Here is a 24,794-nt window from a genome sequence, read left to right on the forward strand (position 1 = left end):
TCCTGGGTGCTTGAAAATTGTGCTGGCAGGAAAGCAAGCCAGGAAAGCATGGAAGGGCCCTTACCCTGAAGCTTTGCTCTCTGAGTCCTATGATTACCTCCAATGAAAGCAAGTTGACCACAAAACTTACAGAGCCATTTAGAGGCACATCTGCCAGGACATAAGTCAGCTCCACATCTGTTCCTAGGAGCTGCCTCCTGAGTAGATATTGGTGAAAACAGAGTTGAGAATCTGGGATTTCCTCTTGTCCTGAGACAGTGATTGCACTGAACAGATTCCCCTGGGTCACTTAAGGTTCTAGGCAGACAAAGAACACTGTAGTAGGATACAGACTGCACTGTCTCTCTTAGTTCATCTTTTAAAAGTGAGGTGATGCTACATTCAATAGTTTGGTATATTAAGTGTCTGTTTGGTTTTGTTTAACTTTGAGGAAGATCCAAAACCTTTGACCACCTATTTACTTGGAGGCATCACTTAGAAGTCAGCTACAATACCACTATAAAAATAAGCTAATTGGATTTGAAGGAAGGTAAACTGTCATTTATCAGGATCTTCCATGGGCTGGGGAGTGTACAATGTATTTTGTGTGTGTTGTTCTTTTCACTCCTTATAATGACCCTGTAAGTAAATGTTGTGATCCATAATTTATATACAGTGGAAGCCATACAAGAGGAATATCCTTCCAAGCTAAATCTCTGAATGTGTGTGTGTAGGGGGTGGGGACTGGTTCCCTTTAGCAAATTAAGCTATCAGGTATGTTGAGACACAGACTGGAAATAACCTGGGGACCTTTGAAAACAGCTTCCTTAAGCATACATGGTGGAGCAACTTAGGATCACAAGATGTGACTTCTCTTAGAGGCTGATGTAAAGGAGGGGCCAAAACTGCCTGATGAGAAAAAGAGTAGGTCAATGGAAGTAATAAAGGATAGCAGGCAAGTGATAGATATCTTGAGCCAGGAGGTACTTAGGAATGCTAAGACCATGGGCTTCTGCAGCCTAAACCTCTGTCAACTCTGCCACTTTTGCTAGCAAAGTGACAGAGACAGGTAGGTCACTTTCTGCCTTCTTCCAACTATCATAAGCATCAGGAGACATAATTAGCTGGGCACAGTAGCACATGCCTGTAATCTCAGCATTGAGGGAGGCTAATGCAGAAGGATCACAAGTTCGAGTCCCACCTGGGCAACTTAACGAGACCCTATCTTGAAATAAAAAATAAAAAACAGAGCTGGGGATGTAGCTCAGTGGTAGAGCACCCCTGAGTTCCATCCAAGTACAAAAAAAGGGAAGGGGATATAAAAGGGATAGAGGAGGTAGACCTCAATGTCTGCCCGTTTTACTGTTTACAACATATGGAGAACAAAACAGAGTGTATAAACTCTCCTTGAGTTTTGTTAAACACAAGTGAGGAATCTGAGACTTGGCGATACTAGGTGACTTTCCCAAGGTGGCATTGCTGCAGTGCTGGAGCAGAGATCTGAGCTGATGCTGAAGTCTATATGCATTCTTTTCCATGAGTTAGTGACCCTGCGTCACTTTCACTAGCACTAGGGAACACACACAGGCTATTAGAACTTGTTTTTCAAGCTATAAGGCCTTTCACTATGTTCCACCTCTTAAAAGCTGCACCACTTGATTCTTCCCTATTTACTGGTATTCTTACCTCTTTTTAAGCTAAGTTCATAAGAGAATCATTTCTAAAGGAGAGATACCAATTTGGTGTTACTAAACATTTGAAAATCTTGGCTTAAAATCATGGAACAAGTGGGATTAATCAAGGAAATATTAATCAGGGAAGGTCAGGTGGGGTGGTGTATGGCTTTGGGGCCTTAGGTAATAGTAGCAGGGCATAGATTATAAGATATGGTGGCATTTTTGAGTCATTGCCTCTGCTTGAAATGCTTGCTGCCCACTGCTACACATCCTCATTGGCTCCTTCACCATGACATGCAATTCTTTCCAATTAATACTAAATGCCTGATAAAGGATCCTGCTCTTAGGAATGATGTAGATAAGAAAGTGAGGATGTAAGCTTGGAGAAAGATAAGTCCTCTTGACTTATTTGAGAAACTCGATCCACCTATACTGAAATTTTTCAATTAAATGGACCCTTAGAAATAATGATCAACATTTATTGTTTACTATTTACTAGTCTTTCTTCTAAGTGTTTTACATGGATTATCTCATTCGATTTACACAATAACTATATGAGGTAGGTATTAACATTATTCCTATTTTGCAAGTGAGGAAACAGAGGCACACAGATTCCCAGCTGAGATTTAAAATTGGGGAATGTCTTAAAGGACATCAAAACTATAATTTTTGTGGCTATTTTTTTCCCCTAATAGGTAGAAAGAATTTGTATCTCTACTAAGCAAAAATCTATGGGTTATCACAGAGCTTCTTAAGTCTAATCACATCACTTTTCCTATGAAAAAACAAAACTATCAACTGTTCTGGTTATAAAAGTAATGTGTTAAATATTGGAGAATATTGGAAAATACTGAGAAATGTCACAAAGTAATTATCTGTAAAATTTATAATGAACAAGTATATTACTTTAGTATTGTATTAGTCATTTTCTTTTGTTACTGTGACAAATACCTGAGATAATCAACTACATAGAGAAAAGATTTTGGCTTACAGTTTTAGAGGTTCAATCTATGATCTTTTGGCCCCATTGCTCTGGACCTGGTGGAAGTGTGTAGCAGGGAAAATCCCCTAGGCTGGGAAATGAAACAGAGGAAGAAGCTAGGGTTCTTGCCATGGCCCGTGTGGCTGAAGGGTTCATGGAGTGAAAAACGATGGTGAGAGATTAAGAAAGACAGACAAAGAGATATAGTAAGGTAAAGGTGAGGCCAGGTGGGGCTCTAACTCCTGATGGGAGAAAAAGACCACCAAGCAAATAGCCCCGTGTTTATTTATAGTGATAAGTGCTGGGGGTAGTGAAAGGGGCTGGTCTGTAACCTGAGCCAAGGTCTGCAGGATATCACCTTTGATGTTTCTCTGGTGAATGGCTGGGAAGGAAGATAGTCCTCTTCTCTGCCAGGCCTTGCTGCACCACGCCCTCTGTCCTTTGTTCTCCTCACAAGGGGCCCTGCCTCGGCTGTGGGAGGAAGGGAACAAGATACATGTTCCTCCTTCTACTTGTGGCCCTGACTCACCTGAGGGAGGAGGCGAGTTAGGCCTGGCCATAGTGATCTACAGCACAGTATTCCCAGCAGGTTCTAATATTTCTTTCAAGGGCACATACCCAATGACATGAAGGCCATTTACTATGTCCTACCTCATGAAAGCTCCACCACTTACCAACAGCATCAAGTAGGAGACCAAGTCTTTAACACATGAGCCTTTGGGGGACAGTCCAGATCCGCACTATAGCATACATTAGCTATGAGAATTAAATCACTTTTTTGTGGACTTGTTAGAAAATGTGACATTGAGAGGGCATGCTTCCTTTTAAGTCCAAGAAGATTGCATTAATTTTTCTCAAATGCCATCTCCACAAAGCCCAACATTTTCACTTATTTTACATCTATATAAAGTCCCAGTGAAAAAAGGCCAATTTCATAGCCTCAAGTTATGAAAATATTGAAGAAGAGTGATGGTGCCTGAACCACAGACTCCATAACCTGCTAGCTCTTGGAGATGTTTTCTATGGCATCCTTGTTCCTCTGAGATGATGGGTCATTCTTTTCCACCCTGGAGTCTTCCTTTCTCAGGCAATACTCCCCGTTTTTTTCCTTTCCATAGGCCCAGCACTCCATTTACTTTTTTTTTAGTACTGGGTCTCAAACTCATCTTTGGTGCCCTATTACTTCCCTATTCTTGAGGACACACAGAGTTACATTATCTTCAGCTACATTCCAGGGTGTCCAGGAATTTTGATGTCTTCTGATGTTTTTCTACAGTCTTCAATGTTAATCACTACTTTGTGGGAGTTATTGGCAACCTCTGTTAAAATGCAAATGTATGTTGGGAGAGGCTATTAAACCAGACCAAAGGCATAGTGCATCTAGTCTCTGTGAGACAGCACTGCTCTGAGAAGTAGGACAAAAGTCAGCAGAAATTCTTAAAGGTGGTAGAAGAATGTCTGGACTCAGTGCTGGACTGTAAGAGAAAGGAAAAAGAAAAGTCACTTTCAGAGGAAGGAGAGGTCACTGAGTTGGGATAGGAAGGACACTCAAGCCAAACTATCTTCTCTCCTCTTCTTTCTCCTCCTTTTGGTGGTACTGGGGATTCAATCCAAGCTACTCTGAACTACTGAGCTACACCAGCCCTTTTTTCTTCTCTTTTAAATTTTCAGACAAGGTCTTGCTAAGTTGTCCAGGATGGGCTCAAGCTTGAGATCTCCCTCCTCCACCTCCCAGAGTGCTAGAATTACAGCAGTGCACTACTGAACCCAGAAAAGCTGTCTTCTTCATAATTTTGCTGAGGAGTGACTCTTTGTTTCTCATCAAACTTTCTCCTCAAAGAGACATCTGGTGGATACTGTGCTGTGCCATCCAGGTGTCCTTCATTGCAGACATGCTGCCCTCTTATTTAGAGTACCGTTAGTAGAGAGGCTTCAGCTGTCTGTGTACCCTTTCAGACATTTTCTGGATGCAGAGGTGCCTTGATCATGGTCATGTCCCTTTCTAGAGATGCTCACATTTGTTCTGATCCACGTGGGAGTATAGAGACCTGGCCATCTTGGACCCATTCAGGGCGATTCTGAGGGCTTTGGCTAAGACTCTCAACATGCTTGTGACAAAAATGGACTTCTTCTGACTTGTCCTGCTCTTTTCCTTATCCTTCTAAAGGCTTGGTCCTCAGCATACTCTTGGCCATGATATTTAGTGTGATTCCCAGGGGACCAAATCTGCAACAAGGCTCAAGTATGAGCAGAAAAGAAATATATTTGGAATCCATTTCTTCTATAAGAGAGGTCAAACCTCTTGACACCCCTTTTGGGTCCAATGCAGATGCAGTTCAGGGGTACCAAGTGGATCAGTCATTTCAGTAAACTGTCATTGGATTTGAGGAGGTTTCATTTCAAAAAGTTGCTTGTCCTCATTTTTAAAGAAGGGCAATCAAATTTGCAGTGCCAGTCCCTGACAGAAGAAGGGCAAAGAGTATGCCTCTGCTCAAATCAGCCATTGATGTTAGAACTTCACTGTGAGATTCATTCTGTGGCTGAGGCTCCACTTCAGACAAAAATAATCTCCAGCTTTTCTGACTCATCTCTCCTCCTAGTTCTTCAAAAGCTGAAGCTTTGTCTGGGGTTAGGTGTTTCTGATTTGTGTTACTTTATCTTCCATAAGTAAGGCCAAGGTATACAGCTCTTTAGTCTCTCCATTTGTTTGATAAAGAGATTAGTGATACAGGGTTTATGTTGGCTCATCAGCCCCAGAGGCTTCAGCTTCTCTGTGAAAACAGGTTTTTCTTCAAATGTGCTTATATCTCTGGGAAGGAAACAGTTGTTTTTCCCTTGGGAAGGCAGATTTTTTTTTCCAGAAGGAAGTTTGCAGAATGGGGCTAGAGAAAATTCCTTCTGTCCCACTTCCATATGGCAGAATCAAATTGCCTAGGTGAACACACAAAACTGTAGCCCATCCCAGCAACAGCAGGAATATACTTTACAATATTAATGGATGCTTCTCCTACCCCTGTTTCCCTCTAACCTTTTACCTCCTAATCAATCCTTGTCTCTCTGCTCTTCACCCTCTGTATCTATGTGGCATTCTTGGTCTATTGCTCCAGGAAAGGAATGTGTACTTAGAGACCTGAAGACAGAAATAACTTCTATTTAGGACAAAAATGTGATTTAATATCTCTAAGATCAGAATAGGTCCTTGGACCAGTGAAGAAGAAGAAAAGACAGGAAAGCTGAGGTGTTGATCTCCCCACTCTCACTTCCCAAGTGTGGAGATGAAGGGAAGCAAGTAGACAGAGGAATCACTAGACAGGGTTTTAAGGGTTCATGGAGCAGCAGGAAAGATGTAGCGAAGTCTGGGCAATCAGAGATGTTTCTTGGCTTTGAGGGTAGAAGGTTTTCTTACACGCTGGAGAAGAGCCCAGAGGTAACTGATAGAGCCAGGCCAAAAGGGGCCTTGCAACAGGAGCAAGGGATGATGCAGAGGTAGCTTGGACCATTAACTGAGAACCAGATGGAAAGATGTATGTATCAGGGACATTAGCAAGGCAGAAGACCAAATGCTCCTTCCACTGCATTCCTCTCATTCTAGCAATACTCCAGGGATTTAGATAAAGGAAAAGGATCTGAAATCCTAAAAGAATTGGGGCTCATGTGAAAGAGCCCCAATAAAGATGGAGAATAGTGACTTCTTTTATATATAAGGAAGGAGCCCAAGTTCCTTATAAAGCAGAAAGTCCACAGACTCTTGTCTTTTCTGGTTCCTTCTCATTTTCTAGTTCATTTGATCCAATTAAAAACTTGAACGTTGTATCTAATTTAAAGCCCCTCCTTCTTTCCCAGGTCTGGCATGATTTGTGGCTCCACAACCTGAATCTGTGAAAGGGTCAAAGTCTGTTTTCTTTTCCTTCCTTTCACTCCTCCTCCCTCACCCACTTTTTCTAGGCTCCTCCAAAGGTGGGGTGAGATTTGGATAAAATGTCTTAGATGGTGCTATTTGTAGATTTCTCCTGATGGTTCACACTTTCTGGAATGCTGGCTCTTTGAGGGCACTTTATGGATTTTTCATAAGCTCCTCTTCCATTCCTGTGCTAGGGAACTCCAACTGCATATGTGAATTGTGTGCTCAATGGCTGACTTCTTGATACTCTCTGGAAGTCTTCTATGGGTTTTTATGATAGGTTTCCTTGTCCCAGAAGATGGTCTTCTTAGGAGGAAGCTTAGATATTTTTTTCCCTGGCATTCAATTCACCCTGGGAATATTGCACATCTTGCCACACCAAATACTGTCTTTTTTGCCAATGAGGACTGCTCTCGACAGCCTCCTGACTTAGAATTCTCTAGGGAGGAGGCTGACATAAGTCTCTATATTTAGGTCTCCCTCCCAAACTCAAGTTTTTGCAAGCATTCTTTGACCAAGATCTCCTTTTAGGCACTGAGGCGAGGCTCAAGAATTTCTGTAGTTTTGCAGCAATTTAGCCTGGAATTGAATGCTAGTCTTTCTTAAGGACCCTTCCCTTACACTTGGTTGGGTGAGAGGAAACATTTAACCTGACAACTTAAGACTCAGAAGAATTAATCCTCTCAATGAATGAATTTCAGTCTTTTGCTTACTTGAGTGAGCTGGGTTATGGTGGTGAGACTCTAAATGTAAATTTTGTCACTTTTTATCAAACTTTGGAGAGAGGGAGCTCCTAGACTGTCCTCTTCAGGATGTGAGATATTTACAGTCTGTTACCCTTATTTTTAGGGGTTTCACCAACGTTTTGAGACAAATGGAAATGCCCTATTCTACATCTGCTTATTCACATTAGTTAAAACCTTCAAGACATCATCCAGCATGTGAAGAAACGTTCTTATGTACAATGATAATAACTTAAAGATATCAAGAGCATTACATACTAAATGTATTAACTGCTTATACCTCCTCTGAAATAAAGGTTTTATCCCTATTTCAGTGAGAAAACTTGAAACCCAGAGGTCATATATCTGTGGCCAAAGTAGAAACTGAATCCATATCTGATTCCAAAACTCAATCTGCAAATAATGAGTGATGTAATTGCTGTTTAGTACAAGTGTCCCTTACCTAGGAGGGACAGAATTAGGGTGAGTTGTAGTTGTTACAAGGGATTGGAATATTCTCTGCCCATCACACATTGTGGATTTAATAAATAATGTATACACTACTTTTTCTCCTATATATCAACTCAGTTCAGTACATAATGAGCTCTCTTTTGGGGCAGGTATAATTCTAGGTTCAGGGATACATCAGTGTACAAAACTAAAACCCCTGTCTTTGTGAAAAAACAAATTCATCGAACTTACACTGAAATTATATTATTTTGCACCATGCATTTTACCAATTAAATGAAACTAAATTAATTATTATAAAATGAAAGCTCAAAAAGAATTTTGCTGTTTAAAATGAACCTTCATAATGGACATATGTGGACACCATTGGTACTATTTAACTATTAGGACAGGGTCCACTAGACTGATAAGGGAGGAGTTTGTTTGCAGTCAAATCCAGCTTGAGAAAGACAATATCTGGGTCATAGAGGAAATATTGGGCAATCTCCTTGGCGAATCCCATTTATCCATCACACCGCATAATTTGCACAATTATAATTATAATTAGGTGAATTAGGATTAGAATTTTATTGATACCGTGAAATCTCAGGAGTATGGTTTTAGAGAGGGAAATATATTATTTTATTTTTTGTTTATCTGTTGACTCTGGGACCCTGAGGTTCCTTCTGAAGCTCAAATAGGAGCGAACGGTTGGCTCACGCAGGGAAATTGGAGAGGCACTCATATACTTAATCCTAGTCAAAGGCTGAATGATAGTTTGTATAACCATCAGATTCATATTTCAGGGAAAAAGTGTCAGTAACGTATCTTTTGGTTTGTTTCGTTTCGTCTTTCACTGGCCACTAGTGTGAGTTCAGATTCATTGTTATCACGAGCAATTCTTCCGGGTCCCAGCAAAGGTAAGCATTGCGGTATTATCCTCTCCATGTGTCAGCCGACGAAAAGGTGCAGAAGATTGGCTTAGATATTGCATTTCTCTTTGCACCTTACCTCGCGGTTCATTCACTCTGTGTCTTCACACCTCCATCTCCTGGGCTAGATTTCCGCTGGCCCCTCGCTGCCCTTCTCTCAAGATCTAGTTTGAATCGCTAAGTCGGGAGCCATAAAACTACACTTCCCACAATGCCACGCGCCAACCAGGCTCGCTCGGGATTCTCTAAGCTGTCATTACAATTACGGTTAACTAAACCCACATTTCTTGGAAGAATTGAGTTATTATCTACTTCTCCGACACGATGCCTCTTTTCCTTCTCCATCTGTGACCCCGAATAGTCGATGAAGAACCCCTGCTGAGGGGAATTCGTTCAGGCGCTAGCCCTGGTCACCCTGCACCTCATGCCTCAGCTCCTGCCAGGACCCCGGGGCCTCGGGGAGTGTCATTGGGGGATGACCGCAGCCCTCGCCGCTGCAGCTGCCACCGCGACCATGGTCTCCGGCAGCAGCGGCCTTGTCGCCGCCCGCCTTCTGTCGCGCACCTTCCTCCGTGAGTCGGGCTGGCACTCTGGCTTCCTGGCCTCCACGAGTACCTGGGCCCGCTGGGCCCAACATCCTGGTCCAGGCCGCGGTTAGGCCCTCCAGTGAAGGAACTGGTGGGGCGAGGGAACGGCGGGGCCCTGACTTCAAATGGGAGCTCTCAGTGGAAGAGGGAGCTTTGCTGGATACGTGGGTCGTTGGCGGACGGGGACGTGAGGTGGCTGAGCCAGGATTCCGGTCTGGGAACTTTGCAGATCTTCGAACATGCACTTGTACTCGCGTGACGAGTGGCGGGGTGGGTGGGGATGGTGTCTAGACTGGCCCTTTGTGGAGCGAGAAGTGAACTCAGTTGGGAGATGAAAGCGTCGAGAGGTAGGGGAAGAGACTGTGTCTTATACAGAAGGGTCTTGGTTTTCGACTTGTCTAATCTTCGAAAGTAGGTTCAGGCACAAAGGAAAGCCAATTTCTGCATCCAGAGTCATCGTAGCCCTGTACATTCCTAGAAGCAAGCTTAGTGTTTTCTGAGACTTAAACGACTTATTTACAAATGTCACCACCAGGCGGTATGAACACTGCACTTCCTGAAAACTTAGCGCCCAAGTTGCTAGTCTTTGAATAACGCTGACTGTTGAAAATTCTTGTTTTGGTCAAAGTCTCTGAGTTTACTAGGTAAGTTACAATAGGAAGAAAGTTTGGAATCAGTCATATCAGGGTTTGAAGTCTGGCTAGTTTCTTTACAGTCCGTGTAGTAACCTAGTCTTTTTTCTTGCTCCATTTCTCAATGTTTCAAATTGCATGAAAATAATACCATATTTTAATGAATCCGTGGCACCATCACTTACCTATAAGGTGCACCATTATTTTGTCTACCACTAACAAAGGAATCCGCTGCTGATTAAAATTGTGATGTATTATTGGTTGTCAAATCCTGATTTAAGAGATGTTAAAAAGTGAAAAATGTTCATACTATAGATGATAGTGTACAGGATGATGGGTTCATTGTGCAGACTAAGTGAATAGATTTAAGTAATGTATGTAAAAGGCATTCAACCATATATTTTTCTCTCTTCCTTGTTTCTATTTTGCTTCTAACTCTGCTTGATTCGAATATTTGTTGGAGTTAATTCCTTTCTAAGTTCTAAAAGTGAGTGTGTACTCAGTAGCGGTACTTAGTTACCAACTCATTTAAGGACAAAGGTCTTGCTAGGAAAAAGTTGGGTTCGTTTAGGATATTTTTCTGAAGATTCTCACTATGTAATTTAAAGGGCAGTTGAGGATGTTGTAGACAGAAGGAGTAAAAAAGTATTAGTTGTACCCAGTAATCACTTTAGTCAGTAGAGTTTGAGCCCTAGGAAGGAAATAATCTTGGGTGTGGGCCTAATTCAGTATAATTTTAATAGAGTGCTGTTAAGATGAAGAAGGCCAGATGGGCAGCACAGCCACTGTGCTGGGAAAGTGCAGGAAGGAGTTGTCCGCCGGATGTCTTTCTCTCCTGAAGTTTTACTTGTCTGAGCTTCTGAAAGATCCTAGCTTCCGGTAGGTCTGCTGTTTTAACAGAAGAATCTAGAGAAGAAAGGAAGAGCATCTAAAATATCTTTTTCTTACTCCACTGTTAGAAGTAATTAACAGTCCTCTTTTCACTGGAGTAACATTCTTTCTTCTTAGATTCCAAAACAGAGGAGATCATTGGTTTAGCTCTCCATTGCTGGAATGGTCTTGAATTATCCCAAGTCATGTGGTAAATCTGTTACAAAGACTGAGGGGTCTAAGATCTGAACCAAGATGTTTCCTATATTAGAGCTGAGGTTACAGATGGCAGTGTTTAGTGTATAAAAATCTCTGTTAAATTGGCAGACCTCTATATTCCCCTTCTTATTCCACATTTCTAGGCCCGTTTTTACTCCCGCTAAGAAAACAGACACAGCATCACCTTGCAAATTTTTTTTTAAGGTGGTCACAAATTATTTAAGCTTTCATTCAGGTTAAAATAACTAGAGATGCTAGAGCATTTTGTCTCCTCTGTTCTGCTAAATTTCAGTTGATTGTACATTGTGTGCTGAGGTCACAAATGTTGCAGTATTGATTAAAAAAAAAAAAGGCAAGCACTCATAGATGCCTTCCAGAGCTCTTTTGGAGGGGTTACTTAGAATATTTAGAAATTCCTGAGCCAATACCCCCCCATCCCAGGATTTACAGCTTATGAAAGGAAGGAAAGAATCCAGTTGAAGGAAGAAGGGAAAAAAATGAAAACTGAAAAGTATTTCTTTCATGAGAAAGTTAGTTTAAGAATTTATAAACAGCTTTGAGGTTGAAATAGTGAAGTTATTTTAAGAAATATAGAGCAACTCAAAGTCTTTTTAAACATGACAAGTTTCTATAAATTTAGTCTTTTAGTGTAAATAGGGAATAAGAACAAGTATTTTTGAATCTCATAATTAAGGTATTTTAATGCCAGAAAATGAACCTTACAATTCAGCTGATCCTATACTTTTGGCAAGTGAGGAAATAAACCCAGAAAGTTTTTTTACCTAATATCAAAAAGAATGCTAGAATCCAGGTCTCCTAATGCTGTGCAGTGTCTTTTCCATTAGGGTGCACCATATGATAGTTTGAGCCTCCTTTTTTGAAGCTCTGATTTTTTGTCTTGAGTGTTGAGAAGGTGACTACCTGTTTAAAGCTATTTGGGAGACTAGGAAGGCCGGAGGATTACAAGTTCAAGGTCACCTGGGGCAGCTTAGCAAGACCCCACACGTGCATGCGCGTGTGTGGCCACACACAAAAACTGGTGTGTAGGTCAACACTAGAATGCTTGCCTAGCATGTAGAAGGACCTAGGTTCAATCCCTAGTTGCAAAAATAAAAATCAAAAGGTGCCACTTACCTTTTCTATATTTGCCAAATTGTGTAGACCTGTTTTGAACTGAGGAAGCATTTGAAAGCGCAGTTTGGAAAAGGAGACCCTCAACAGTAAAGTTTCTCATTCTACTATCTGTTACCTTTTGCATCTAAGAATGAAATCATTATTTCAGAAATGTAAAATAGACTTAATCCAAATGTAGCAATATAAGCATGAGAAAGTGAATAGATTTTCTGATCTCAAATTTATTTCATAGAAATATTGTTGAGGATGTTAAAAATAATTTCTCTTAAGTACAGGAGGACAGTTTTACCAAAAGACAAGCATTGTGTTGTGTTTCCTTAGACCGCTAGTTTTTTTTTTATATTAGAACATTTCTAAAATTAGAATGTCTTAATAATTGATACCTTACAAGAATTGGCAGCATTTTTTTCTTTCTTCTTAGCACTTAGTTGTACTTCTTAAAAACCAGTGTTATTTTAGATTTGATGAAGTAAGGTACTTAACAACCAGTGATGTCAATAATAAGTGAACATATTTGTCAATATTAAATGAATATATAGTTTTGCATTTGAATGGCAAGTTATTTGGAATTTGAGGGTTAAGTGGTTGCTAAGCTACTCTGTTGTATTCTAAATTCTTATAGGTGGGGACTACATCATATATGTCATATATATATATATATATATATATATATAATTTTTTTTAATACTCTTCATATGCTGGTAACTTGGTCCCCAGTGTGGCAGTTTTGAGAGATGGTGGGACCTTGTAAGAGGTGGAGCCTAAAGGAGTGGATTTTGGATTTCACTGTCAGAAGATTAGTATTGGCTTTTTGGGGTGAGTTGTTGGAGTGAATTCTCAGAAGAGTGGGTTGTTATGAAACAAAGCTGCCTCTTGCACTTGACCCTTTTCTACACAGGCCTGTATTCCTTCTGCCTCTCTGCCATGTTAATGATGCAGCCAAAGGGCCCCTTAGCAAAGGATGAACAAGAGAGGCCGCTCCATCTTGGACTTTCAGTCTCCTAATCTGTGAGCTAAATAAAGCTCTTTTCTTTATAAGTAGCTAGCCTTAGGTATTTTGTTATAGCTACAGAAAATGGTCTAATACAGTTGATAACTATTCCCGTCTTAAATTCATGAATATATGCATGAATAAATGAGTAACAGGGATGTAGGTTAAGAGGTAATTTGGAGAGAGAGAGTATTTTCATGAACAGGGTCTCAGATTGTTGGTTGGAAGTGTGCTAAGTAGTCATGGAAGGCCATGTTTTGAGTCCCATCTAGGCAAGTCTCTAGCTATAGATTGCACCGTGAATCCCACTAGCTATCTCATCGATGGTATAGTTGCTATCTGTGGGAAAGAGGACTCAGTATGCAGCTGACTGATACAAACCTATAACCTATGTTGAAAACACTTCTCTTTCAGATTACTCAGTCCCTTCCTTTTAGCCTTTTTATCCCAGTTTGTACTTTTGTAGTTTTAGGTTTCTTAACATTTAGTTCTCTTACAGAGCAGGAAGCTTCATGTGAGTAGGGTGTGAGTCTATCTTATTCTCTCATGAATCCCTAGTACCTGGTGGGGTAGTCTGCCACAGTAAGCATCTCAAAGCAGTGTGGTCTGTTCATTCTGCATCAGTAGTGATAATGATAATGAAATAGCTATTAGTGCCAAGACACTTATTGTATCCCTTCGCTATTTTGCGTGCTCTCTATATTTTTAAACTCATTTAATTCTCATATCAGCCAAAGAGGTACATATTATCTTTCCATTTTTACAGTGAGGCTGTACCTTTATACATTTTTCATGTTCACAACTTACAAATATATCTGTGCATGCTACATATTATATGTAGGGATTTATAAACATATCTATGGTGGACCCTTGACTTGTGAGCTCAATTTGTTCCCAAGGGCATTTGTAACTCAAGTTGGTCAATTGAAGACTCAGGCTCCTCTACACAGCCTTCAGCCTCTCTCCTGTACATGGGCAGATCTCAGTATCCTTACACAGACCTTACACATTTCTCAGTTAACCTTACACAGGAAAGGATGTTGTAATGTTCCTTCTAGAACTCTTTAAGGGTTAAATCTGTATCTGAGACCAACTGGAAACACAAGCAGCCAGCATTTGGGTGATAACTCAAGACTTTGGTTGTAAGTTAAAACTAAAATTCTACTCATAACCCAGGTTGTTCATATGGGTCCATTGTATTTAGAATATGCATGAGAATGCATATAAAACAGTTCTGGTTGGATGTATTTGATTTTTAAATATCAACAATATGTTTTCTCTTTCTAGGAAAAGATTTACCTTTTAAGTCATGTAGGATTTTAGGAGTGTACCAGGCACTTTGATACTCAGTCTACAGGCATCTTTGTATGTTAACATCACAGTCTTCTTGTGGGCAGCTGTTACTCCATTTACAGATGGAAAGGCCAAGGCTAGGGGAGATTAAAAGTATGCCTGTGTCTCCTAGCTGATGAGCAGCAGAGTATAATAACAAGCTCAGACCTGTCTGATTCCCGAGACACTGTTCTCAGCTCCTCCTGGGACACAAAAACCAAGGCAGGGCTGGCCCGTTTCTAAGAACTTGCAAGAAGGTGCACATCCTCAGGAAGTGGCCCAGGATATGGGAGCCACAGCCTTTACCATCAAGATATTCCTGTTGGTCAACTTTAGACCTTCCTCCTGCTCTAATATTTAATTTAAAGTGCTCATGTTCTCATTATTAAAGTTACACATCTCATCATATGTTGACTTATTGTCTGTCATCAGTTGTGTTATTGGTTTATAGCCTTTGTCAGTTTGTCTGTTAGCTAAGGGCAAGAATGGTGTTTGAGTGACAGCACTGGCTGGGTGGGCTCTACTGTATAGCTCTTTGGGGGACATCTCTCAGGCTGGAAATCCCTGTTGTGGCCTAAGGTCAGTTGTTTAGTTCCCCCTGTGCCAGGATGTGACCACAGTACTTCCTCATGGCGCCTTACTGACCATAGTCAAAGAACACAGCTGCCCATTGCCCAGCAGTTTTGTGTGCACACGGAAGGCTCCTCACCTAGATGGTAAGGGTTAAATCTGAGCCTTTCTCTTCCCTAGGGGCATGGGAACTCCAAATACCTCTGCCAGTGTGGATATTGATGCTCCTTCAGTTGTGACACCTGAGGTCTGAAAAGTTAGGAGGCAGTGATTCAGATGAGACAGCGATTCAAAGTGATTTGAGTCAAAAAGCATGAGGTGGGCCTTGGAGAAATGCATGATGAGATGTTTGTTTCTGGAGCTACCTTTCAGGAGCTGCTCAGTGGTAGGAAGGATTAGCCACTTTGAAAAGGTCAGGGATGGGGTGTAGACAAGACAGGTTGGTGGCTCTGCTGGAGTTTTAGAAGGTAGCCTACAAGCCATGTGGTTGTCTTCTGATTTTTGAAATAGAGGTTGGTTGTGTTAACTCAATTTCTCATTTTTTTTGAAGTAGGTTACTGAGAATGACAAGTTATTTGTTTTACAAGTTTCTCCTCTTTCATCTACTTTCCTACTTATTTTATATGTATAAGTTCTTGAATCTTACAGTAGAAGAGACCAATTCAAGTGATTCTAGATTATTTTAGTCAAATTTTATTCTGCAATTTAACATTTAATATATTGTTACTATTGAGGAATGATTTGCAGAGTGGTTCTTACTCATGCCCCTGACAACGTTTGCCTCTTAGCTCACCTATTGTTTATGGGAATTGGACTTTAAAAAATTGAGTCAAGTGGGAAATACCTATGGCTGTTTAATAAACATTAGTGGGGATGGTACCTAATTTTCAGTCTCTGGGTTTAATTTGAGCCATTTGTCTTTGATCTCTGCTTTTCATTCTGAGTATTAAATGATAAACTTCAGCTTTTCTTTCTCAGTTCAGAAAAAGCTGTAAGATTTGGTTCTCAGGAAAGATAAGATCTTGGAGAGTAGACAGGATCTTTTTAATTTTTCTGATTTATGGCTGTGGTCTACATCTCTCATTTTAAAAGTGATGTTTAAATTTTCCCTGGTCACAATATAGCTTTTGCCTTACAGGATTTTTTTTTGGTCACTGATTTGAATCTATTATTTAGGAGTTTAAAAAAGTTTTAATGTCACATTTCCTTTACTTCTCAGTGCAACAGAATGGAATTCGACATTGTTCCTATGCAGCTTCTCAGAAACATCTATATATTGATAAAAATACGAAGGTTATTTGCCAGGGATTCACTGGTAAGCAGGTATGTGTATCTATATTTTTATTTAAAGTGTAGACTAAAAATTTTAAAAAATTAACTTTTCTGCTTTTTATATCATAAAAATAGTGATAAATGATTGATAAAATAATATAGAAATGAGGTTGTATCTTAAGAAGAGGTTGATGCTGTATTCAACCTGTAAGGGGAAAATTGTGTTTAATCTTACCTGGAAATGCATGGGAGAATACTGTATTGGACACCCACTTACTGTCTTCAGAAAATGCACTAGTTTTTCCTCCAACCTTGGGACAGATCACTATTATTTTAATTAAGCGCTAGATAAAATAGATTACTTGTGTCTGGGTCTTGTACAAATATTTGTTGCTGAACATGGAATCCACATTAAGTGCGGAGAAGGACATAAACCCACGGAGGCTTATGGGAACTAAGACAGACAGAGGAACCTGCCTGTTGACTTTCCCCATCTTATACTCTGTGTGGCACAAAGGGTCTTTAAAGAGACTCACAGACAAGTTTCCTTAAGCACTTTCTCATTCACTATCTTCCTCTCCCCTACTTACATCATAGAATTTGTATAAGCTTAAATATATCTATGGTGTGATTCTACAAAAAATACAATATAAGAACCTCCTTTTCTTCTTTCCTTCTATTCTGCTCACCAAACATTTGTCCTGTTAAATTGGGATAGGTCCTCTCAGATACTTTTCTTGCACCATAGACATATTTATATTTCCATAATGTGTACTTTACAGACTATATTACAGATGTATACATCCACGATTTGAAGTGTATTCTAGCATTCCCTTCCCAATTAAAATTATATTGTCTATTTTTATATATATATTAATATGAGCATATAATCAAATGCTTGGTTAACCCAAATTTCTCATGTAAGTGTATTATATGATCTTGTTTCTCTATTTGCTAAACTTTGTGTGATTCTCTGACATTTTAACTTCTGAACTTTTTGTTATAACCATTTATGCATGGTATAAGCACTATTTAAAAGTGTTTAAATTCAGTGTTTCAGTTCAAGGTTGGTTTCAGTGTCTTTTAGTTACCTGAGAGCTAATTGTGTCTTATTCACCTTTCTTGTTTTGGAGTTTTGAAGTAATTGAGACCCTTAAATGCCTCAGTTAGATTTGTTGATTCAGATTCTGTTAGAGATGTAATGATAAGATCTGAAATTAAGGGCTTACTTCCACAGATCTGCGGTTTGTCACATGAGTTCTTTTTTCAGTGCACACATTGTTACATATATGAATGAAGAATGTTTACATTTTAAAGTAGATTTCAGTGCAATGCACATCTCCAGTGGGTGCCATCTGATTTTTTTACTAACTTATATGAGTTGCTAAAATTGTTCCTATTCTTACTGTGTAGTGGCTGGTGATAATGGGAAAACTAAGGACAATAGGCTTATTATGAGGAAATGTTATTTCTGTTTAGCACCACATTAGGACTAAAAAACACTGGCACCTTTGAATTTACCTGGCACTGTACTCTAGGGAAGTGCTTCTCAAATACCTGAAGTGAAAGCCAGTTTGGTTTTTTGTTTTTAATTTCCGATCTAATGTAGATCCGTAATTTTGTAAAATACAATAAAAATTGCAACAATGTCATAGTGTTATATTTGTAAGCATTCTCTTTTTTTAATTATCTTTCTTATTCCTTTGCTTATCCCCTCCTTTCTCCCTTCCTTCCTCTTTTTTTTCCTTTTGGTAATTTTCTTTTTTCGTTTTGCTCTTATGTTGTGGCAGAGTAGCAACAGTCTACAGAGCACACTTTGAATAGCACTATTTTAAGAGAGGGAGCACTGGCCTTTTGTTTTTTCTAAAACCCTGTCACTACCTTTAAACCAGTCATGTGAGAAAGTTGGAGTCAACTTTTTTTATTGAAAAAGGGGTTGAATCAGAAAATTTCTGAAGTTTTTAAGGCTCCAATTTTTATGTCTTAAATAATGAAGAACTTGAATAATTGACTCAGCATTTTTAGGTCCTCACAGAGAATGACCACAGAGACCCTTTGTTTTTCAACAACTGTTTATTGGGGTCTGCTACCTGTAAGTAGGTACCATATTGCAACGAACAGAAAGTAAACAGGAAGCCAGGGATTTAGCTCAGTGGTTTCGCCGCCTGCTGCGTAAGCGCAAGGACCCGAATTCGATCCCCGGTACCGTACCCGCCCCCTTCCCCACCCCCCAAAAAAGAAAGTAAAGAGGAATCACTGTCTTCGTGGAATTCACCTTTTTAGTAGAGAAGAGAAAAATACATTTAAAAATCCATGAGTAAATTATGTGATGTGTTAGAAAATATAACTGCTATGGAAAAAACAAATGAGGGAAAGGAGTCTATGTGGAGTCCTGGTACCTTGGACAGGAGAGAGGGAGCTATTGTAGCACGTGGTTAGAGAAGGTTAAGACTTTTGAGTCAAGCTCTAAAGGTGTAGCAGTGAACCAAATGGCTGGGTAAGGGAAGTGTATTCCACGCAGAGGGCTCAGCAAGGTCATTCGTGGAAGCAGCAAGGGCAGCATGGCTGGAGAGAAATAAGCAATGGGAAAACAGTGAATGAGGGCAGGCAGGTATAGGGTTCTCATGGGGAGAGGCAAGGCTGCATGTTGACTAGTAAACTAGTTTTGCTTTTACTGTAATTAAGATGGAAAAAGATTGGAAGGTTCAAGCAGAGAGGTAACATGATCTTTCTCACTCTTATGTTTTAACAAGGTCACTCTGGCAGCTGTGGAGAATAGATTCAAAGGGGGCAAAGGCAATAATTGTCAAGAGTTGAGGTGACTTAGACCAAGGTGGTACCTAGCAATAAATAGATGGGGGAGAAGTTGTTGATTTTGATTTGAAGGTAGAGCCATAAAATTTATTAATGGATCTGATATGGGATGTAAGAGAGAGAGGAGGATCCAGGATGACTTCAGTATTTTTGGTCTGAACATCTGGAAGGAATGAAGTTGTCATTAATTGAGATGGGGTAGACTGAGAAGGGAGTGATCAGGGTCAGTTTGGAGCATACTGAGTTTGGGATGCCTGCTGCTTCTCTACGTGGAGATGTTAAATAGGCACTTGGCATTGTGAATGTGGAGTTCAAGGCAGAGGTCTTGGCTACATACATGGGGTGTTTTGTATGGCAGGGGTCACCATGTGGGTGTTATTTATTGTCATGAATAGGGAGGATATCACCAAAGGCACACATTTAGTTGGATAAGACAAGTCTGGGAGAGAGAAAAAGAAAGAGAAGAGGAAAAACAAGGGGACGCCAAGCCCCAGCAGCCTAGTGAAAAAGAATCTTAGAGTGCCTGGAGCTATCTTTGGATGTTACATCTGGGTGGATTCTGGGGGAGGATATAGAACTGGCTATATAGGATGGAAGAGGCTGAGAATACTCTTCAGTGTTCTACAGAGGGCAGGATGACCTCCCGTGACAGAATCATTGTATCTGAATTGCTAGTAATGCGATGGTTGATGAGGGAAAGTGAATAGGTAGGCAAGTACAGGATGAAGGCTGGGCAGGTTAAAGACTCATTTAAGGTTACTGACCCTCATGTAAAGTGAGACTGGTTAGCAGGGTTTTATTTTTTCTCTAGACACTGTTTGGCTGCACATGTACAGTCTTACAGAAGGAAGACTTTTTAAATGGCTGTTTCGGTTTTGCAGAAGCATGTTTTGCATCATCCACAGATGTTTAATAAGTTATTGAGAATGCTGGACAAGTGTATTTCCTGGGAATAGTTAACCTGCATGAGTTCCTAAGATTGCCTTTGGTTTTCTGTACACTTCCCAGTCTGCCTCTTTTCACAGGTATTGTGCTTTTTCCCCTCAGGGCACCTTTCATAGCCAGCAGGCATTGGAATATGGCACCAAACTTGTTGGCGGAACCACGCCGGGGAAAGGAGGCAAGATGCATCTGGGTTTACCCGTCTTTAATACTGTGAAGGAGGTAATTCATCATACCTGAGCTTGGCAAGAAAAGAAAAGCGGGAAGAGCAGGTGTTCTTTGGGCAGATATCTTAACTGTGTCTCTTTGGGAAAGTCATTTGCTCTTTGAATATCCAATTATCTAGGGAGATTTGAATTGTATCGAGACTCAGGATATCATTTTTGTTTATAGACATGCATCATCTTTTTTGTTTGTTTAGTAGTGCTGTGGATTGAACCCAGGGCCTTCACACTGAGCTACATCCCAGCCCTTTTTTATTTTTTATTTTGAGATAGAGTCTCGCTAAAGTCACTAAGTTGCCCAGGCTGGGCTTGAACTTCTGATCCTTCTGCCTCAGCCTCCTAGAGTGGTGGGATTACAGATGTGTCCTACAGCCTCTGGGTGCCATGTCTCATCTATTAAGGGAAGAAGTGCTGTGGCCTGGCTTCTGCCTGGGTTATTAATCCTTTCATTACCTTTCTTCCAGGATGGCTGTAGTGCAGATGTCAGCAGCCACCCCTAGCTTCCTGAGTGTGGGCCATGTGGCAGACACTGCTAGGTACTTGGTGCACATTGGCCTCCTCAGGTCTCACTGCTGCACTACTTACAGGAAGTAGGTGCTCTTATGAGCGCCACTGTAAAGCCAATGACACTACTGGTGCAGAGGCTGAGGATGTTGGCCTTGATCTGATGGTGGCTAAGTAGCTCAGAATAAGTAATGTGGTCCTGTGCAAACACACTGAATTGTTGAGTCAGATTGACAGACTGCAGGGTCTTCCTTTCTTCTCCAAATTGCTGACTTCTAATACTTTTAAAATAATGTCTTAAACTACTTTGTTACAAAACCAATAGGTACTGATTGTAAAATTCAGATGCCATAAATGTAAGTAACATTAAATTTCATAGTGCTTTCCATACTTCAGATTTTGCCTCTTTTGAGAGCTAATTTAAGATTGATATGTATTCTTCCACATTCTTTCCACTTTTATATGAAATTTATAAAAAAATAGTATTTTAGAAGAAACTGTTGTATAAATTCTTGGGCTATTTTATAAAAACTGGGGAATAAATTTAGTGCTTTGTGTTGATATATCGTAAAGTATTACTTTTTTTAAAGTTTGCATTTACAGATCTAATCTTGTGACTGAATACAACCAAATAAAGATTAATTTGTACTCTTAATCCTAACATTCAGGAAAGAAAACATACCTTTCAAATTTAGAGATTTCATTTTACTTCAAACTTGGGGATAGGGTCACTGTGTATGTGTATTTGTTTTAAATGTGCTGTTTTAAGAATAAAACATTAGAAATAATATGTTCTGTAGAGCCTTTTTTTTTTCTAAAAGAAAGTTTTGCCGGGTGTTGTGGTGTGTGCCTGTAATTCCAGCACTCTGGGAGGCTGATGCAGGAGGATTGTGCATTTGAGGCCAGCCTGGGATGCTTAGTGAGTTTGTAGAACATAATGAGACCCTCTCAAAGAAGACCAAACAAAACAAAATAAAAATTTACTAAGCAATTTACTTATTATTCATAGTGACAGAAATATATGGGGCATTTGAAATATTCTGTAAGTTCTTTTACAGATAGCATTTCTTACCCATTTAGCTCTTACAAAGAACTTTCTAAATGAGTAGGAATAATACTTTTCATTCCCTATGACTTCCCAGCACATTATACTTGTCACAGTCTAGCTTCTGGCAATATTTGTAGCCTGAAGAGGTGAGAACTTTGGGAAATATTTTTCAATAAAATACCTACATGCCCATGATATGAATTGTTTTGATTCAAACCTAGTTTTTATTTCTTTTGTTCACCTACATGTATCATCATCTTGGACAGAGTTTTAAAAAAATTACTTCTAACCTCTCACATCACTTATGGACAATCTGTCAGCCTCCTCTGACTTTATCCTTCTGTTACTGTCTAGATAGTGCTTTTCATTAGGTTTGTGTAGAGGAAGCTTTTAGTCTGGGAATGTGGGAATCATTCAGCGATGATTCCCGAAGACACTGTCTTCTACTTCTGCTCCTTCTTTTAATTATATCTGTATGTTCTGTAGCTTAGTATTTGTATTCATTGTAAAATCCCATAGCATAATCTTGTGAAAGTCTTTGTTTTCTATTTTGATTAAGTGATGTATTTAACATTTACAGGGAGGCAGCTTGCTATCACTGAAATGAGCAGACACTTCGGAATCAGATGTATTTAGGATTATATCTTGACTCTGCCACTTCCTGGTTCTGTGACCTTGTGCCTCAGTGTGTTGATTTGTGAAGCGGGGATACTAAGATTCAGTATGTGGTGAAGCCTTAACTGGGGCATAGAACCCTCTCACAAGGCTGTCACAGAATGGGGGCTGCTGCTCTTGGAGATACAGAGATCATCAACAGTCTCTATTTTTATGGAGAGTGCATGACAGTAGGAGAGATATAGCCACACAGAGAGGCAGGTAGAGGGTACAGTTGTATTGATACATGTAGAAAGTTTCTAAAGATGGAATGTTTGGCCCATGCTCATGTCCACAGAGAGAAGAGCAGTGGTCAGCTGGATGGTCTGCAGGTGCTTTACATTGTGAAGGGCAATAGCATTCAAACTTAACACTTATTTGACCCACACTCTTATCATATACCACTTATGCATGTGCATTTTTGTTCAATTTATTTCATCAAATGCACATTCAGAGTAAGAAATACATATATGAACTTCATTTTTACTCTCATGATACTGTTTACCAAATATATTTGAGAACAGATGCTTGAGAGCTGAATTCTAAGCACTGAGGGGCTCCCTAGACCTGTTGTTCTTAGGAGGTCTAGAGGCGTTGGTACTAAATAGGTGCACCAGTATCTTTGTCAGCACGTGTCTGGAGTAGACTAGCAAAACTGAGCATGGCCATATGAATGAAGGGACACAAATGCAGGTCAGAGTGCTTTCCGGTTTACTGACCTGCCATTTGCAGTGTCACAGAACCTTTCAATTCATACTGGAATTTAAAGGGGGCAAAGAAGAGGCTGTGGTTGGTTCTGTTCTTTTCTGACGGTGTGGTGAACTGGAGAATGTAAAGAATGAAGACATCCTGTGTCACTTGGTAGTGTCTTTCCTGACCCCTAGACGTTAATAAGATCATGATATTGAATTTATTTAACACTGTTCATGACTTATCCAGTCATCACATGCTTTATGATTAATATTCCAGGCCAAAGAACAGACTGGAGCAACAGCATCTGTCGTTTATGTCCCTCCTCCTTTTGCTGCCGCTGCCATTGATGAAGCTATTGAGGCAGAAATGCCCTTGGTTGTGTGCATTACGGAAGGTATCCCACAGCAGGACATGGTGCGGGTCAAGCACAAACTGCTCCGCCAGGGAAAGACAAGGTTAATTGGGCCGAACTGCCCTGGAATCATCAATGTGAGTGCGAAAAGTAACAAGAAGCCCTGAGTTAGCCTCTTGCAAAGCTAAGCAGCTTTGAGTCAGTCTGCCTGTGTTATATGTATGACATCTGAGTTTCAACTTTTTTAAAATAACTTTTCTACAACTGTAATATACTTTCAGCCTGGAGAATGCAAAATTGGCATCATGCCTGGCCATATTCACAAGAAAGGAAGAGTTGGTGAGTATGTTTGTTACTTTCTTACAAGCTTAAAAAAATACTTTGCTCTAAACTCTCAAAACTCACAAAGAGACTTTGTGACTACAGATCACTTTAGTAAAACTTACCAGAAGTTTTATAGTGAATCAATTCTATATCTCAAATATAATAAGTAGTTATAATTCCATATAGTGAAGATTGTAGGGGTTTTTAAACATTTCTTTTTTCCTTACTTAGCACTCTGTAGAATCTTCCATATGCTTGCATGTATCACAGTTTCATGTTACTGCTAAGTAGTATTCTGTTCTCTAGTTTTCCTGCAGTTTAGTTATCCTTTCTCTCACAGTGAACATTTGAGTTGTTTCCAGGTTTGAGCCTTAGGAACAAGGCTAAGGTGAACATTGTATATAGACCTTTTTATAGGCATGTTTTTATTTTTCTTGAGCAATGTACTGAGGAATGAAATTAATAAGTCATAAAGTTGAGCACGTTCAACTTTTGAAGAAATTGCCAAGTAGTTCTGTGAAGTGGCTGTATCATTTTACATTTTTACTGTTAATGTATGGGTTTTCCAGTTGCTTCATATCTTCACATTTATTATTTTTAGTCTTTTAATGTAGCCATACTATTGGCAGGACAATGGTATTCATAAAAATAACAGGTAAAAACTCTGAAGTGATATTCTGTACAACAAAAATGCCTAAGGGATTCTATCTCATTATTGTTTGAGCATGATCAGGAAAGACCTGTAAGAGAAAATAACGTGATGACATGATACTCTGTATAGAAGAACCCAAGAACTCCACCAAAAGTCTTCTAGACTTAATAACCAATTTCAGTAGAGTAACTGGATACAAGGTCAACACACAGAAATCAGTAGCTTTCCTGTACATGGACAGTAGACTCACTGAAAGAGGAAGTGGAGAAACAATTCCTTTCACAATAGCATCCAAAAAAATGAAATATCTAGGAATTGACCTAACAAAAGAAATCAAAGAC

General features: G+C 39.8%; 1 protein-coding gene across 2 annotated transcripts in view; it reads left to right on the top strand.

Moving 5' to 3' along the window:
* The first annotated feature begins 8,866 nt into the window (after positions 1-8,866).
* The window catches only part of Suclg1 (succinate-CoA ligase GDP/ADP-forming subunit alpha), a 28,754-nt gene continuing 12,826 nt past the window's right edge, over positions 8,867-24,794 (top strand). Inside the window, exons 1-5 of one of the 2 annotated variants that reach the window (XM_004844630.4) lie at positions 8,867-9,211; positions 16,194-16,297; positions 20,108-20,224; positions 23,402-23,614; positions 23,759-23,816. In XM_004844630.4, the coding sequence (XP_004844687.3) occupies positions 9,064-9,211; positions 16,194-16,297; positions 20,108-20,224; positions 23,402-23,614; positions 23,759-23,816 (640 nt within the window). In that variant the 5' untranslated portion in view covers positions 8,867-9,063. Of the gene's footprint in view, positions 9,574-16,193; positions 16,298-20,107; positions 20,225-23,401; positions 23,615-23,758; positions 23,817-24,794 lie in introns of both variants that reach the window. The other variant, XM_021258242.2, reaches the window with a different exon arrangement.

Source organism: Heterocephalus glaber, unplaced genomic scaffold, assembly GCF_053883595.1.
Source record: "Heterocephalus glaber isolate CG9 unplaced genomic scaffold, H.glaber_assembly_v1.0 deba00000470, whole genome shotgun sequence".
NCBI lineage: Eukaryota > Metazoa > Chordata > Mammalia > Rodentia > Bathyergidae > Heterocephalus > Heterocephalus glaber.